Genomic DNA, 15430 nt, shown 5'->3' on the forward strand with positions numbered 1-15430 from the left:
CCTTTAATTTCAAACGCCATCTTTCGGTGATAGCGGCGGAGGTGCTGGTGCCTGCTGTGGGATCGGCAGACGGGGAGAGCAGAGCGTGTCCGTGTGTCTGCAATGCCCTCCAGTGTGCAGTTTGCCTGTGTGCCTGTCACAGCCTGCAGCGTAGCTGCATTGGTGCCAAGCGCAGGCCACAGTGGCTGGATGGCAACGGTACCGCTCTCGGAGGGTGTATTGTTGCACTGCCCTGTGTGTTCATCTGAGGGCGGGATGAGCAGTCCTCCGGAGGACCCTGCCTCTGAATGAGCAGAGGGACCATAAAAGACCTGGTGCCTCCTAACTTTTTAGACAAGTGAAGTTGTCTAGTGTGACTCCCTTCAGCAAGCACACTGGGATCAGGTCTGACCAGGTCTGACCTTGACGGTTGGACTCGATGATCTCAGAGGTCTTTTCCAACCTTAATGATTCTATGATTTAATGATTCTGTGTTTGTGATGTGCTCCGCTTTCTAACTGCTCTGTGGGTGAGTTTGAAGAAAGCAGTGGAACATTTCAAAATAGTTTTGGGCTGTGTGTAAAGGAAAGCTTTCTTAGCTTCACAAGGGTTGAGCACTCTCCACTGCTATTCAAGATCAAAATTTACACTGGGTGTGCTTTTTTGTTTAAGTCCTGTCCCAGATACCATATTGAAATTTTTTTTTTTTTTTTTTTTGCTTACCTGCCAAAATAGAGTTGCTAATGGCCACCCTGCTGCCGTGGCAATTGCTCATTCCTACCTTAGGAATGGATCATGATCTCTCAAACACCTGCCATCAAAATCCTAGCCGATTGTCAGAGCTGCCTGCCTGTATCAGAATAGGACATAAGAGTGGGAGGAAGCTGGAGTTCACAGACAAGCAATTTTGCTCAACTGACAGGGTTTCATCTTGTCTTGCTTACCTTCACGTAGCCTGGAAGTCACTGCATTCACTCAGTTACTCCCAGGGGACGCCAGGTTAAAACCTCAGTTCAAGTGCGTACTTTTTCTGCCCTCTTTTTATACTTCTGCTCCAGTGACCTGTGAAAGGAAGAGAAAACATACTTGGGGTAATACAAGAAAAAGAAACAACTTCAGGGACTGTAAGATCATTTAGTCTGACCTCCCATGTATGACAGGCTAATTTGTTTAAAGTTCCCGTGGGACGTCTGTCGCTGTTACACATAGCTGTTTCTGGGGCTGCAACATAGACGCATCTGTTAGAACAAGCAAGGTGTAGAGAAAAAGAGGGTTTTTTTTCTTGTTGAGAAGGAGCAATGGTTCATCCACCTGATGCCTCTCCCTGGTTCCAGTCTCATGCATTTCAGAGTCAGGAACGCCTTCCCTCTACCACCCCTTCTCCCTGACCATGAGGCCAATGTGGCCCCACAACGCCAACTCTGCATCCTTGCCAGTCATAAGCCCTGTAGCATCGTTCGAGCCATCACGGAAACATTGCAAGCACGTTGAGTACAGTGTAGGCAATCCTGTTTCACCAAGGGCTGAGGAAATAAAGGTATGCATAGGTGAACTAAGGGTTCACAGCTTACAGAGCTAGGAAGCACAACCCTAATCATCTAGTCTGAAACTAGGCTAAAGGTGTCTCTTCAGAGCTATCTGTCTTTGTCTAAAAGGCTGCAAGCGATGGTGGTTTCACTAGTTCCCCTGATAAGCTGTTCCTGTCTTTCATTACTTCACTGCTGGGAAATTTTCCCTTATTTCAAGGTGGAATTTATCTAGTTTCAACTTTTACTCATTGGATCTTTGTCAGCCAGATTGGAAAGCTCCTCACGTATATCTTCCGCAAGTGCAATTACCTACACAGTGTGATGAAGGTATGTCTATGCTTTCTCTTCAGTGAGCTGAATATGTTGAGCTCCTTACGTGTCATGTCAGAAGGCTTGGGCTTTTTTGTTAAAGCCAGAGAATTCATTTGTGACGCTCACTTGAACTCTGTCCAATGTCTTCAAATCCTCTTTAAAATGCAGACACCAGGACAGGATTCAGTAACCCAGTAGGGGCCTTGGCAGTGCTTCCCAGAGATGCTGGAATCCTTCGTTATTTCTGCTTCATACTCTCCCCCCCCCACCCCGCTATATTCAAGAATCTCATTAGTCCTTTTTGCTACAGCATTGCCCAGACAGCTTACATTGAGGCGATTATCTATAATGACCCCTAAATCCTTTTCTGAGCTCTGTTTTTCAAAGCGAAGTCTTCCATTGTGTAAATATAAGCGACTGCCATTCTTGGATCTCAAACACTTGGTCTTACCAGAATACACTTTGTCAGGTTACAGCTATTTACTCTGGTGGTTCAGGTCATCCTGTAATGATAACCCATCTATCTCTTAGTTTACTACTCCACAAATTTTTATGTCACCTAAATATGTGACTATAGCATAGAGAAGCAAAAAAATCTGGATCAAGAAAGTCTCTCTCCCGTTCAGTGCCATCTGCCTACCAACTGTATTTTAAGATCTGCCAGTGGCCTAGTTTTTAGTCCATGGAATATGTTATGTGCTAATTCCATAGGAGGTGTAATTTGTCGTATTTTACTCATCCTCACAAGTATCTTGGAGAAATTCAAGTGTTCATTAGCAACACATGAGCCTTTGCATTTTTGTCCTGGAAGCAAACATCACGATCCAGATTTCTTCCCTTCTAGTCAAATCAAATCAATCCCAAATTGCTTGTTCTCATTTTCTACCCCTTCAGTTGGCAAAACCTTGTATTTTTTTTCTGCAAACGGTATAGTGTCAGTAGGGAAAGGGAAGAGTTTCGCAATAGCCTGGTGGCTCTCTGGGGCGAGAGAAGATGTGTGTTTGACTGCCATCAGGTTAAGGACAAATGGATTTGAATCCCTCCACTTCCAGATGAGTGCTATTTGGATAAAAGCATCTCTTTTGGCCATAACAGTGATTTCTTGCTCATTACATGAAAAGACAGACTTCAAGTTGCCTAGTCCCAGGTTTTGAATCCTTGCTGAAAACAGGCTGCAGGGAAGTGGCTCAATGTGGTGCCAAAGGCCAAGCAGGCAGGGTATGAAACAAAAAAACGCCTTTTCAGATTGATAGTCTGTTTAAGATACTTTTCCTTACCTTGTGTGTGGATCCCACTTTTGGGGGAGAGCTTATGTACCAAACTCAGGCTGGGGGACTACCCTCCAGGAGCTGGATGTCTGTGCCAAGTATCTCAAGATGTAGCCTCTTTGTAGATGAAGGGCTAACTCAGTAAATCAGCCCACTGTCTTGTCTCCGTTGAGATTTTTCTTTGTTAGCTATTTCAAGAGAGTTGAAACCTTCCCAGTGAAGGACAGGCCGCAGAGCTCTCTGGGAAATACAGCATTTGATCCAGACATCAGAGGTGCCATTCACTGTGATATCTGGGACATGCTGCCCCTCAATGCGTTGCTGGGCCGAAAGCGTAACTGCGGAGTGCCGATCAGCTTCGAGGTTCGAAATTACTCCGGTTCAATAGCGAAAGAGCTGACAAATACTGCCATCAAAGCGTTGCTTTTGTCTTCCCTCTATTTGTTTAACGGCATTTTTCCTCCTTAAGCTTCTGCTTGTACAGCTGCTTTTCAGTACAGCGGCTTCTCACCTAACATGATATAATTTGCTTGCAAAACTGCCTGTATTTGAACGATAGGTCAGCTTATGGAGAGAGGAATGCTGCCGTAGCACCTCCTTGTGTAGTTCAGTGGAACAAATCTCGGGGCAGTGGATGCAAATCATTGAACACCATGAGGGAAAAAATCTGTTATCTCACTGTTCACCAAGAAAATTCAAATAGTGACTTCTCCAGCAATTAGAGCCTCCAACTGTTGTCTGCCAAAATACAGTTTGTTTCCACTGTCAAGATCTAAAGCACATTGAAAATTTAGCACTCTTGCTGTTAGGACTTGAAAGTTCGCTCTCTGCTTCCAAATATATTATTTTCTTTGCTGGTTTTCATATGTAAGTGAACTATTGCTGTCACCATTTCAGTCCTTTCTTACAAAATAAGGTACATGTGTTTGTAGACCACAAATATTTGTCTCCCTACAGTCGTATTCTTGTACTACCAGTTAGAAGTAATAATTTTTAAAACTTTATGATAGCACTGTGTTAGGATGTTAGACCTTGCTTTATAACTACACAATTATTTTTCAGATTCCCAAGAACAAATTGTTATTGAAAGGAAGCACATTTTCTACCATTGGAGACCTACTGAATCAAGTATTGTCCTCTGAAACGTATTTCTAAACAGTGTTTAATTAGTTTACATTAATTTAAAACTCAGGTTAATTAAAATTAGATTCCTATAAAGCAGGTAATTGAATCTGCACCTGAAATACTTCTCAACATGAAATCAACATTTAGGTGTAAATTCTTGGTTGCATTGACAATTTCTGTGGGCCAGGGTCTCAAAGGAGGTAGCAGCTTGCTTCAGCTGCCTTTGCTTCATCTCTCTGGCATTTTTCAGGGGAGCCGTCTCCCGCCAGCGTGCAGGAGGCTGAGCCCTGGGCTTGTCTCCTGCTTCTTCTGAAATGAGGAAAATCTGTACCCCAGCTCTGTACTCAGCCCCAGCTCTCCTCTTCTGACAGTTCTATGATCTGATGTTGCGTTCTGAACGAAACCTGCTTTGAAAAATTTCATACATGGCTCACACAGGAAAAAATCCTGCCTGTGGAAATCCAAGGGTCTTAAAGTGTTAATAAAATAATTCTTAAGTCTTGCATGTACAATTTTAATTGTATTCATAATCATTCAAACTTGCATCTTACTGAGATCTTCTTAGAATTTTTGTGCTTTCTGTTGCTGCTATTATTGGATCCTTTTGTCTTTTAATGGTACACAAGAGATTAGCTTACATTAGCAAACTTCCAAACAAGACCTAAACCAGATGTGTGAGCACGTCTGTTCACCATTTAAAAATTCTTACTATTTTACATAATCTTAATGCAACAGATCCAGCCTCCCTTTTTCTCTGCAGAAAGTGGAATGCCTGTTTTCATAACAAAGCACCTTCTGAGTATTTACGGTGTTAGCCTGCCTAGGGTAGCTACAGGCCATTGACGGTAACCCTCTGATGAATAACCTCTAAGTGTGAATATGCACGCAAGGCAGATGGTACCAAATATTTTTCCATTTTAACTCCAAAATGCGAACTCTCAGTATCATAGGCTGAGGTGTGAGTCTCCGCTTAGCCATCCTCCCAGGTGAAACATGAACAGGAATTTAAGTGAGACGTGACAAGAAGGATAAGTACTTGTCACGAACACTTGGTGACAAAACCGGTTGACGTCACTCTTCTACAGCAGAGCGATTCAAAGCCGTATGATGATAGACTGGGAACAGGGCAAATTCTTCCCCTCACCCTATTCCTGAATCGGTTTGTAATGCCCTGATCGGATGTACAAGAGGTGCTAGGAAGAATGCATCAGAAAGCGTACGGAGCACAGGGAGAAGGTGCACTGCAGAAAATCGCAACTCCCTTTTATTGCACTGAAGGGTGTTTGTGAGTGTGGGCAGTGCAGGAAAGCTGAGTCAGCAAGACCTTGATTTGCAGCGTTGTTGAGGACGCAGTAACTTCATTTGGAGTTGTGGGTGTTCAATAGCCTTGAAAATAGGACCGCAAGAGATGCCATTTAAGGTGTGAGGCGTTTCTGTCTGCTGAAAGAAGACCTGAAGAAATTATGCTGTTTGTCTCTAGGGATAAGGAGGAAAAATCGCCTTCTATTTCTTCTTCAGAAGTCTGTTTTTCATCAGCGTGTCAAAATACTCACTGTGACGCAAATGAGCAAAATGAGCAGAATTGGACTGCCTGTAAGAGGGACAGTAGGGTGGTTTGGTAATACTGGATATAATACCGCAGATCACCGTGTGTTAAGAGTGGTTGGATACCGAACCAAGTAATTGAACCCTAAGGAGAGGCACGCTTTCCTCGTCTATTTTGATCGTGAGCAATTGTCCAAGCCCTCCCCAACGAAGGGCTGCAATAGCTAACCTGAAGTAGCCTGAAGTGCCACCTAATTATTTTTAGAAGTGGATAGGTTGTAGCCACTCTCATCTTTAGTGACAGGACAGGTATTAATCACTGCTGTTCAGACTGGCTGTTCCGGCTTCAGCTGAGTTGCTGAATGCATCCATGGGTTACACGTTTCTCCTTTTTTGTTCTTTCGGGGGTTTTTTTGGATAGTAGGTGGCATACTATCTGTACGGGAGTGCTTTGCAGTCCCTGTATAACCCCCTGGGCTGTACCTCGGTTAGGGTAATACAAATCCTGTTTCTAGCCGTCTGGGATTCTCCAGAATGTGAAAACATGATGGGATTTTGCATGCTTCAGCATAACCTACTCGAGATACGGGACCTTGTTGTGGCAGGCTTTATCAGGATGGTAGCAGGTATTAATTGGCAAGATCTGGACAACCGGCAGCGCTGGAGGGCACTGGGCCAGCCCTGTTATGGTGAAGGCTGACTCGGCTAACGATGAATTGTGTAATTAACTGGAAGGATGTGTTTGGCTTCTTGATGCACTGCAGTTTGCTTTCAGACATTTTTCTGAAAGAAACACAGCACGCTTGTTGGTGCACTCGTTAGTGATCATCAGCCGGTTCTTCTTAATGTGGATAAATTAGTGGTGAGAACTAGTTATAGCTAGAAGAGGATTTTTGCCTTTGTGACCAGTTCCTGGAAACTTTTTTGTTTATTTCTGTCTCCGTTTGTTTCAATTCTTTTTGCAGGGAGAGTGAGATTATCCATGATCCAATAGATGAGCCACGAGCAGCCTCGTTTGCTCCACTCTTTGGTAGGAAGACAGCAGCCGAGGCATTATGAACCAGAACTGAGGAGGTCTTTCAGTCCACTCAGTTTGTCCAAATGCTTCGTTTGCCTCTCTCCACTCAATCAAGAGCCTTTGTATCTCCTCGTACGAAGGAGCCCCTAGGCTGGGACAGCCACGGGCCCGACTGGTTGAGAAGTGTTCGCTTATTTAGGGTGGAGATGAATGACAGGAGAAATGATTCAGGTTTTGTGTACATCCTTGGGTTTGGAGGTGCAGAGTGAAAGCAGGTGGGATTTCTGAGCAGATGGGAGCAACCGGAGCTCAAAGCTACTCAGTGCAACAGGCGGTGGGATTTTGAGCAGATGGGAGCAACCGGAGCTCAAAGCTACTCAGTGCAACAGGCTGGGGCGCAGGGAACCATCTGAAGTGGGGTCTTGCTCCGGGGAGCCGCGTGAGGCCCCTCTTGGGTGGGACAGCCTGCTCTCATGTCGCCGTAACGCGCTGTACTGCCTCTGCTGTGGTCTCCATTTACAGCACTGCACTGGGCTGTACGAACGTGTCCCATGTTCTTCATTTGCTTATTTAGGGTGGAGATGAATGACAGGAGAAATGATTCAGGTTTTGTGTACATCCTTGGGTTTGGAGGTGCAGAGTGAAAGCAGGTGGGATTTCTGAGCAGATGGGAGCAACCGGAGCTCAAAGCTACTCAGTGCAACAGGCTGGGGCGCAGGGAACCATCTGAAGTGGGGTCTTGCTCCGGGGAGCCGCGTGAGGCCCCTCTTGGGTGGGACAGCCTGCTCTCATGTCACCGTAACGCGCTGTACTGCCTCTGCTGTGGTCTCCATTTACAGCACTGCACTGGGCTGTACGAACGTGTCCCATGTTCTTCAGAGCACATCTGTGAGTTTTGCACCATCCCTAGGTCTGGAAGATTTCAGTGACTTCGTTACCTTGCGTTTCCTCAGCGCAGCCACAGAGGACAGCTTCGGTTGCTGCCGAGGACAGAGGCCGTACTCCTCTCGGGGCTTGAGTACCGCTAAGCAACTTTATGCTCACTAAGTAATAATACTCAGCTTTACCCATCGCTAGCTTTCAGTAATCAAATATGAAAAACAATACACAAACCTAAACAGAGGCACATTAAAATTTGTAGCTGCCCAACAGAATGAAGAAAACAGCTCTGCTGCTTTCTGCTCCCACGACAAAAGCTTTACAGTGAGGGCAAGTCAGAAATCAAACTGAAAATGGACTAAAAGCCAAAGCCTGAGATGAGTTCCTAACTGAGGCATGTTCCCTTTAAGCCAAAGGGGACTCGGATCCTAACCAAGTGTCTTAAGCTGTTATTTATTACATGATTACAGTATTGTTATATAAGCCATAATGTGTTTCAGTAGGCAAACATGAGGAACACTCCTCAAACGGCGAACTTCAGAAAATACACAGCTCAATTTAATTTTACTGCGTGTCCCATCGTTCTTGTGCTGTTGGAAGCAGCAAACGATCATCCCACCTTCACATCCCCGGCACCCCTGCTTCAGTAAGGCTGTCTCTGGTCTCCTCACCAGCTACCTCCTCTGAGCCAGCACTCTCCTTCATTTCATCCTTGCCGTGTTCAAACTTCTCCTCATGTTTGATCATCCCCGTGACCCTTTTTTAGCTTATCTGTATCCTCTGTGAGCTGGAATGACCCAAACTACGGACACTATTCAGTAAGTCTGAGCACAGTGGCTTTCGCGTGGTGTGACCATGTGTCCTCTTTTGTTTCCTATTCCTTTTTTAGTGTTTTTTAGCATTCTGCCAGGATTTGTCAGTATGACCCTGCTGACAAGTGAACTGATAACTTCAAGACCTGCCCAGTTCTCTTTCCTGAGAAAGAGATAATTACAGATTCAGAGCCTGTCACTGCAGATACATACTTAAAGGTAATTTTGTGCCCATACACATTATTTTGCACTTATCAGTGCAAACATTTTGTCATCTGCTCACTTAACATTATGTGTACCTAAGATGTAAGTCTTAGCTGTCAACTTTCGATGTGATTATTCTGAATAATTTTGTCATGGTGTTATTCACTGCTCTGTCAGGTAGTTTGTGACTAGATTGAGCCTCACAAGTCCCGAAGCACATCTCCGCATGGGATCCTGATGGTTAACTTGAGACAAAATGACATTTATTTCCTATCTCTAGCCATGAGGGGAATGTCCCTTCTACCCGCTGATTGTTTAGCTTCCAGAATTGCACCATCTACCCTTTTGTAACCCATACACAACTGTTTTTCCTGACCCTTTTGTAACTGATACAAAACCGTTTTCCCTTCTTGTATGTTGGAAAGCATCACAGGGACAGATCAGCTTTTTCTTTGGTTAGCTTCAAAAGCTTTTTCACTGTCAATGCTTGGAAATGAACCATATGATGCCTGTAAGATTCCATTAGGTTTGGCTTTTTGTACGCACAATCTCTCGTATTCTGTGTCATGCACATATTTTTTTGCAATTGGGTCATTCTGAGTCACGTCTTGTAGTAACAGGCAACATCAACTGACAGTTTTTCATCCTGTAGGCAACGTGAGCAACATGAGCAAATACAAATGTTTAAAATGGACATTTCTAATAGTTTAAAATATATATGAATTCTGATAATTATAAAATAAGTGGCTTTTTAATTGCTCAGACTCTTTAGTCACAACCGAGTCAGAGATTGTTCTCACTCACGTAGAACGTAGGGCAATTTAATGGCAGATGTGAAGGTAATTTTTATTCTTACGACATTTTTAAAATAGAATTTGACCCATACCTCCCTTCAGTTTTTGCTCAGTATTCGAGAAAAAGATGAATGTTTTTATGATGGACTATGAGCTTGTTGATTGTCCTGGTAAGCCGCAGCTGCAAAATCTGATGCAGTTCAGTGTGTGACAAAGCTGAATGTCACACGCTAATTCATTTGAATAGGAGCCAAGCTAATATTCCTTATTGGGGTAAAATGCCCACTAAAATATTTTTATGGCATTATGAAGGCAGATTCATCATGGAAATTTGGGAACTCCCATTCTGGGTGCATTGAAAAATGCGTTGTTCGGATGAACAAGCTATTTATACAGACATGTGGTGTAATTGTGGATACTCCTTTAATCTTTTAGCAATCCAGACGTTACCATATGGACAAACCGCGCAGATTGATTTGAGGAGGCCTCACTGAATAAACGAATACCCCGCTTCAGTTAATTTGCTGAGCTTTTATGTTAGTGTATCAGGAAAAAAAAAAATGCTTTCCAGCACATAGTTTATTTGCAGTGACATATAAAATGAGACTGATGACAATCAACACAGGTTTAAGGCAGCTTGTTTGACAAGCAGCTCGTGATGGTTTGCACAGTTATCTGGAGGGCTTTCTTTCAGTACTTCATTGCTTGTCGCCAATGCACGGCCTTTCCAATGTGGAACCACCTTTGCACGTACATATCAGAGAATGCACACAGTTTCCTCTGCCGTTTGGCTTTCAGTGACGTACCTGCATTAATTTAGCTTAATGCCGTAATGGGTTATTTAGTTTTATTATCAACCTCTGCTTTCTCAATCTTCTGTCCTGTGAGGAACTGCCATATTCCTCCTCTGTAGTTCTCATTCCCCAGGGCATATACAAAGGCATCCACCGTTGGCACAGTCTTGGCAATAATGGCAGGAATCTGTCGTGAGACACAGTATTTATTAATAGGAAAAGCACCGAGGGGCCGATGGGCTGATTTCAGCCTAGGCTCAGTTTCCCTTTACCAAACAAATGCCTGTCTCCAATGGCAGTAGCTTGCTGCCCCCGGAGAGGTGAGAGGTAAAAGCAGTTTGGTCAGTTGGAGGCCCTTGCTCAGGAAATTATAGTCTCCAGGAGAAAGAATTTAGATCAGCATTGCCTGAAACTGGGATATTTCAGCTGAGAGTGAATACGAACACTTAGGAGGAGTGAAGGGTGGACACCTTCTGATGGATAAGTGGGCTGATATTGCTAACACATTTTATGTGGGATACTGAATACCTAAGTACAGTAATGTATTTGGTGACCTGAAACTGGGCTGATTTTTGGGGACTGAATGAAGGTTGAAAGGTTTGATGTGATATTACTGAGGCCCAGAGGCAGTCTCGGAGCCAAGACTCATAGAAAAAAGGGAAAAAAGGAGGCAGCATAACCTTAAGAGTGATCAACTGCAGCTTCCCTGAGGCGGGAGAAGTATTAGAAGAATGAATGAGACAAACAGTCTCTTCAAAATTGAAAATTTCGAGCTGGTACTTGACTCTGGGAAGGACACAAAAAGCTCCTACAAACCACGAAGCAGTGCAGGCTACAGACCTCTAACTGACTGCTGAAGAAAAAAAAAACCCCTGACTTCCTAAATTGTTGCTTGATCAAAGCAGTAATATAATGCCTGTTATATCACTGTGCTTAGCTGTTTTGCCTTAAAAGCGGTAGGTGAACAGAATGCTCGGAGGAAACGATCTACTTGTTATATTTGTTATAACAAGTAAAACCAGTTGTGAGTAAATTGGCATTGTTCCACAGGAAGAGAGAGAGGAGAGTAAGGAGAAGGTCATTGTTCGAGTTCCCTCGGGTGGCATAGACGTACCATGCGGTATTTTGGTGAAATGAACATCACATTTTCGACTGCTGCGTAGAAGCATAAAAGGCAGTAGGGACCCCAGCAAATGACCAGCGCCTTCAACGGTAAACCGGTATTAAACTGAAAAACAAGAGCAACCAATTCCTTTGTGTTTCACAACCACGCGCTGCAACAAGCGGATGGGAGGGATCCTGTGAGACCGTGGTTTGTGTTCGGCAGCGGGAGAGGATCAGCCAGCAGGACATGCCGCATCACTGCGGCTCTGCTGTCGGTGTTGGAGGCGTGCGAGCACAGCTCCCTCTGCCTCGAGGGCTGCAAGCCCCAAAGCCCTGTTCCGGGGGGCTGGGTGGGGAGCGGCAATCGCTCCTGGGCAGAGGTGACAAAAGCACCTTATGGCAGAGCAGTGAAATCAGTGTGTGTGCGAGACATAGAAGCCATGGCCAGTGATTGCTGCTGAGGAGGGAGGGCAATGTGTAAATTTAAAAAGAGATGAAGAGGAACGATATTTTGCCGACTTCCTAGAGGGTCTTGCAGACAAATAAACTGTGTGAAGCCACTGCTGTGGCAGTGCAACAGATGGATGCAGCGGCATCTGTCTCGTGGTAGTAGGATTCCTGTGTCCTTCATGCTAGGGCCTTACCTGTGGTGTTCATGGCCAGCTGTTCCCAAGTATTTTATAAATATTAATGAATAGGGAAGTGATAATTTCATCCTTAAATTTTCTGCTTCGTAACTAGTCTGCACGGCTACAGAATATCGTAAGAAAGAAATCACACGCTATTGCATAAACTCACTGAAAAAAAAAAAGTAATAGACTTACAATAACAAACACGGAGATTTGTTCAAGAAATATGTAGAGGGCACATGTGTATATTCCAGACAGCTACGAACCAGTCTGCCTGACCGTCTCTTTGCCGGTATAGCATCCCCCTTGAGAACTGAGTGCAGGGGTCGGGCTGCGCCCGCCAGCCCCGCATAGTACCCAGACTGTATAGCCTGCACCTAAGGAAACAACTCATGTAATCACCACGTTACATTCCCATAAACCTGCCACGCCGGAGCAGTTCCTTTGTTTCCAGCTCATAAAGATTTCTGAACTTCCTCAGCCAAGCGTAAACACGGCGTGTTTGGGAAGGCCCTTCTCCCCCCCACGGGGTGCCTGCGTGTTTCCCTGCAGTGCTGACTTCCGCAGCGATAAGCTAAGAGCCTGCAGCAAAGCAGGAAAATGATGGTCCTTCCCGAGCAAAGTTCCTCTGGATAAATATTGGTGCGCTATTAGCAAATATTCTGCATGCTGCGTGTTTGTTTTGTGACTGGGGTTGGACCAGTGTTGGTGGAGGGGAATCCTCAGGGTCACTAGTCCGACCCCTGCTTTGATGGGGAACTGTTTACAGCACGAGGTCGGGGCAGATGTGGCTGGCTGGTCAAATCTTGCAATCTCTGAGGATGGGGTTCCCACGAATTTTCTGGGCGGCCCCATCCTGTGTTGTGCTACCCTCCTACTCAAGTAACACTGGGGAGTTAGCACAGAAGGAGCTGAGCCAAAGCCTCTGTGAAAGAAATCGGCTTTTTAAGGACTTTGTCTCTGTTGGATGCAGCCCTATTTTGGCAAGGCAGTTGCAGGGGCCGAGGAAGCTTTCTTACCTTATAGTGCCCGCTTTTCTTGAACTTCTGGTGTATGGACTGATAGGACGTCAGCATGATGAAGCCCGGGATCATGAAATTGAAAATGGACAAAGCAAAAAGGAACGTGATATAGTTTCTGGAAAGGGTGAGGAGGGAAAAAAAAGAGGTTGTTAATTCCTCTCTAGGGCATCTTTGTAAACTTGCTGTAAAAATTCGTTAACTTATATTTTTAAAATGGCCAAAACCAGTTTTGTCAACATGCTTTAGGTGCAGCATTTGCTGAAGGCCGGTTAAGTTGTGCCATGCTGTTGTGTGTGGGACAGATAGTATTGCAGAAAATCGCGACGGGTGTTTGGTTTCTACACCCAAGCATCCCTACTCAGACATCAGTGCTGGACTGCATGAAAACAAAACCATTCTTAAAGAGTTTCAAGTCCTAAACCCAGAACAGATGCAGCTTCTAGATGACCAAGGAGTAAGGGAGTAGCAGACACCTGAGCGTCAGCCTCTCCCAGGGAGGAAGCTGACTTTAGCTGTTCCCACATGCCGCCGTGCCAGTCAAGGCAGTCCTCGGGTCGTGCCTGCCTTGCCCCAGCCGCTGGGGAGGGAGATCTGCCCCCCCGCAACAACGATGGGGGACAGCTGTGGGTTTTGGTGTGCTGCTGAGGCCACCCCAGGGGACGGCAGCCTCCACCCGCCCTCCCCTGGGAGCTGGCCCCGGCCCTCACCTGTCCCCTTTGCTGTAGTCCAGGGTGCAGCAGGTTCGGAGGGGTTCGTAGTCGTATTCCCCCCACCCCAGCAAGGGCATCGCGGACCAAAAGGCAGCAAACAGCCACGCGAACGCCATCATGGAGATGGCCGTGCTCCACTGCAGCTTGCTCCCTGCGGGAAGAGAAAAGGGGGTCTCCATCCCCAGAATGAAACCGCGGGGCAAAGCTGCCTGGTTCTGTGGGGCCAGAGCCCGGTGCCCGGCCCCAGGGCCTCGGGCAGAAACAGGCAGTTGTCTGTGTTTTGTAGCCTGAAGCTGACCTGAGTCTGGAGGAATCGACCTCGCATAAAATTTGAGGGAAGCTTTTGGAAGTTAGGAAACGGCAAATTGTGCTTCCCTTTTGTGTGCTTTACCTAGACAAACGCTGTATTGCTGCTCAGCTTTGTACCACACTGGAGACAGAGCTGCTGTTGCAAACATTACGTTCTTGCGTTTTGGGAACGTGTTTGAAGACTCAGATGAGGCAGAGAGTAGAAGGCGCGGGGCGGTGCGATAACTAGCGTCGGAAGAACGAGAGCCGGGCTGCAGGGTGTGACTCCGGTCAGAAATGTGACTCTGCACACCGTCCCCGGCCCCTGCCCCGCCGGGCGTGCAGGGCACGCCTGGATATTAAATATACCCTGTTCTAAGAACGCTGCTCATCAATATATATGTGAATGTGTATACACAACCTGACAACAGATCTCGTCCTAGAAATACTGCTGGTCAAATTATTTTGCCCTTAAGATCATTGCTTAGCCTGGAACAGGAAATGTGAAGCTCAGCATTAGTAATTTTTTTCTAATTTTATGATAAAAATGATCGCTTGTGCCTACCTCATCCAGTTCCGTACAATACCACAGGAAGAGGTCAACGAATGAAATGAAAGGTTGGAAACTTCAGAAAGCACAGGAAGAATTTCTTCATGGAGAAGGCAGGCAGGCTTCCCTGCTGCTGCGGGACATTGCGTTAGCCTCGCTGCTTGCCTGTAAAAAGGCCTGGATAATTCTGTTATCGAGGCTAACGTCCGTAATCATGCCCGTGCCGAACAGCCCGTGACGCCAGCTGCACCAGCGAGGAGCACGGTGACTGTGCCCACCACTCCTTTCTAATCAAATCCGCCATTAGGGAGAAGTAATGATGCAATTTTCACTGAGCTTGGGAAGCAATCTTTTCGCCTGCCCTTAACAGCGGCATCGTCACAGCAGGCCAGGAAGATTCAGGCCCATTCCGACCTTTCTCCAAAAGGTGAAGGGTTGGAGGTGCATGAGGATCATGCCCTGCCGTGGGATCAGACGTGGCCGACTCGTGGGTGGAGAGCACAGGCTGGAGATCCCCATAAGGCGGCAGCCCCGGGGAGGACCGCAAACTCTGCAGTAGCTATTCTGTGTTGTACTGTCCCTGTTTATGTTAAAGAAGGATAATAAAGTAGGTGTGTTAGTGAAATTGCCCTTTGTCCTGGTTTCGTCAGGGGCAGAGTTAATTTCCTTCCTAGCAGCTGGCACAGTGCTGTGTTTTGGATTTAGGGTGAGAACAATGTTGATAACACACCGATGTTTTAGTTGTTGCTGAGCAGTGCTTACACTAGGCAAGGACTTTTCAGCTTGGTGCACAAGAAGCTGGGAGGGGGCACAGCCAGGACAGCTGACCCCAACTGGCCAGAGGGACATTCCATACCATGGGACGTCA

The 15430-nt window shown here is 45.9% G+C and overlaps 1 protein-coding gene across 1 annotated transcript in view; it reads right to left on the bottom strand.

Annotated features, from left to right (window-relative positions):
- Positions 1 to 10102: 10102 nt before the first annotated feature.
- RGR (retinal G protein coupled receptor) overlaps positions 10103 to 15430 on the bottom strand; it is an 18758-nt gene continuing 13430 nt past the window's right edge. Inside the window, exons 4-7 of the mRNA XM_009282910.1 lie at positions 13722 to 13875; positions 13012 to 13129; positions 11374 to 11487; positions 10103 to 10446 (exon numbers count right to left, since the gene is read on the bottom strand). Coding sequence (XP_009281185.1) covers positions 10303 to 10446; positions 11374 to 11487; positions 13012 to 13129; positions 13722 to 13875 — 530 coding nt within the window. The 3' untranslated portion in view covers positions 10103 to 10302. The remainder of the gene's footprint in view (positions 10447 to 11373; positions 11488 to 13011; positions 13130 to 13721; positions 13876 to 15430) is intronic.

The sequence above is a fragment of the Aptenodytes forsteri genome, unplaced genomic scaffold (genome assembly GCF_000699145.1).
Source record: "Aptenodytes forsteri isolate BGI_AS27 unplaced genomic scaffold, ASM69914v1 Scaffold134, whole genome shotgun sequence".
Taxonomy (NCBI): Eukaryota; Metazoa; Chordata; class Aves; order Sphenisciformes; family Spheniscidae; genus Aptenodytes; species Aptenodytes forsteri.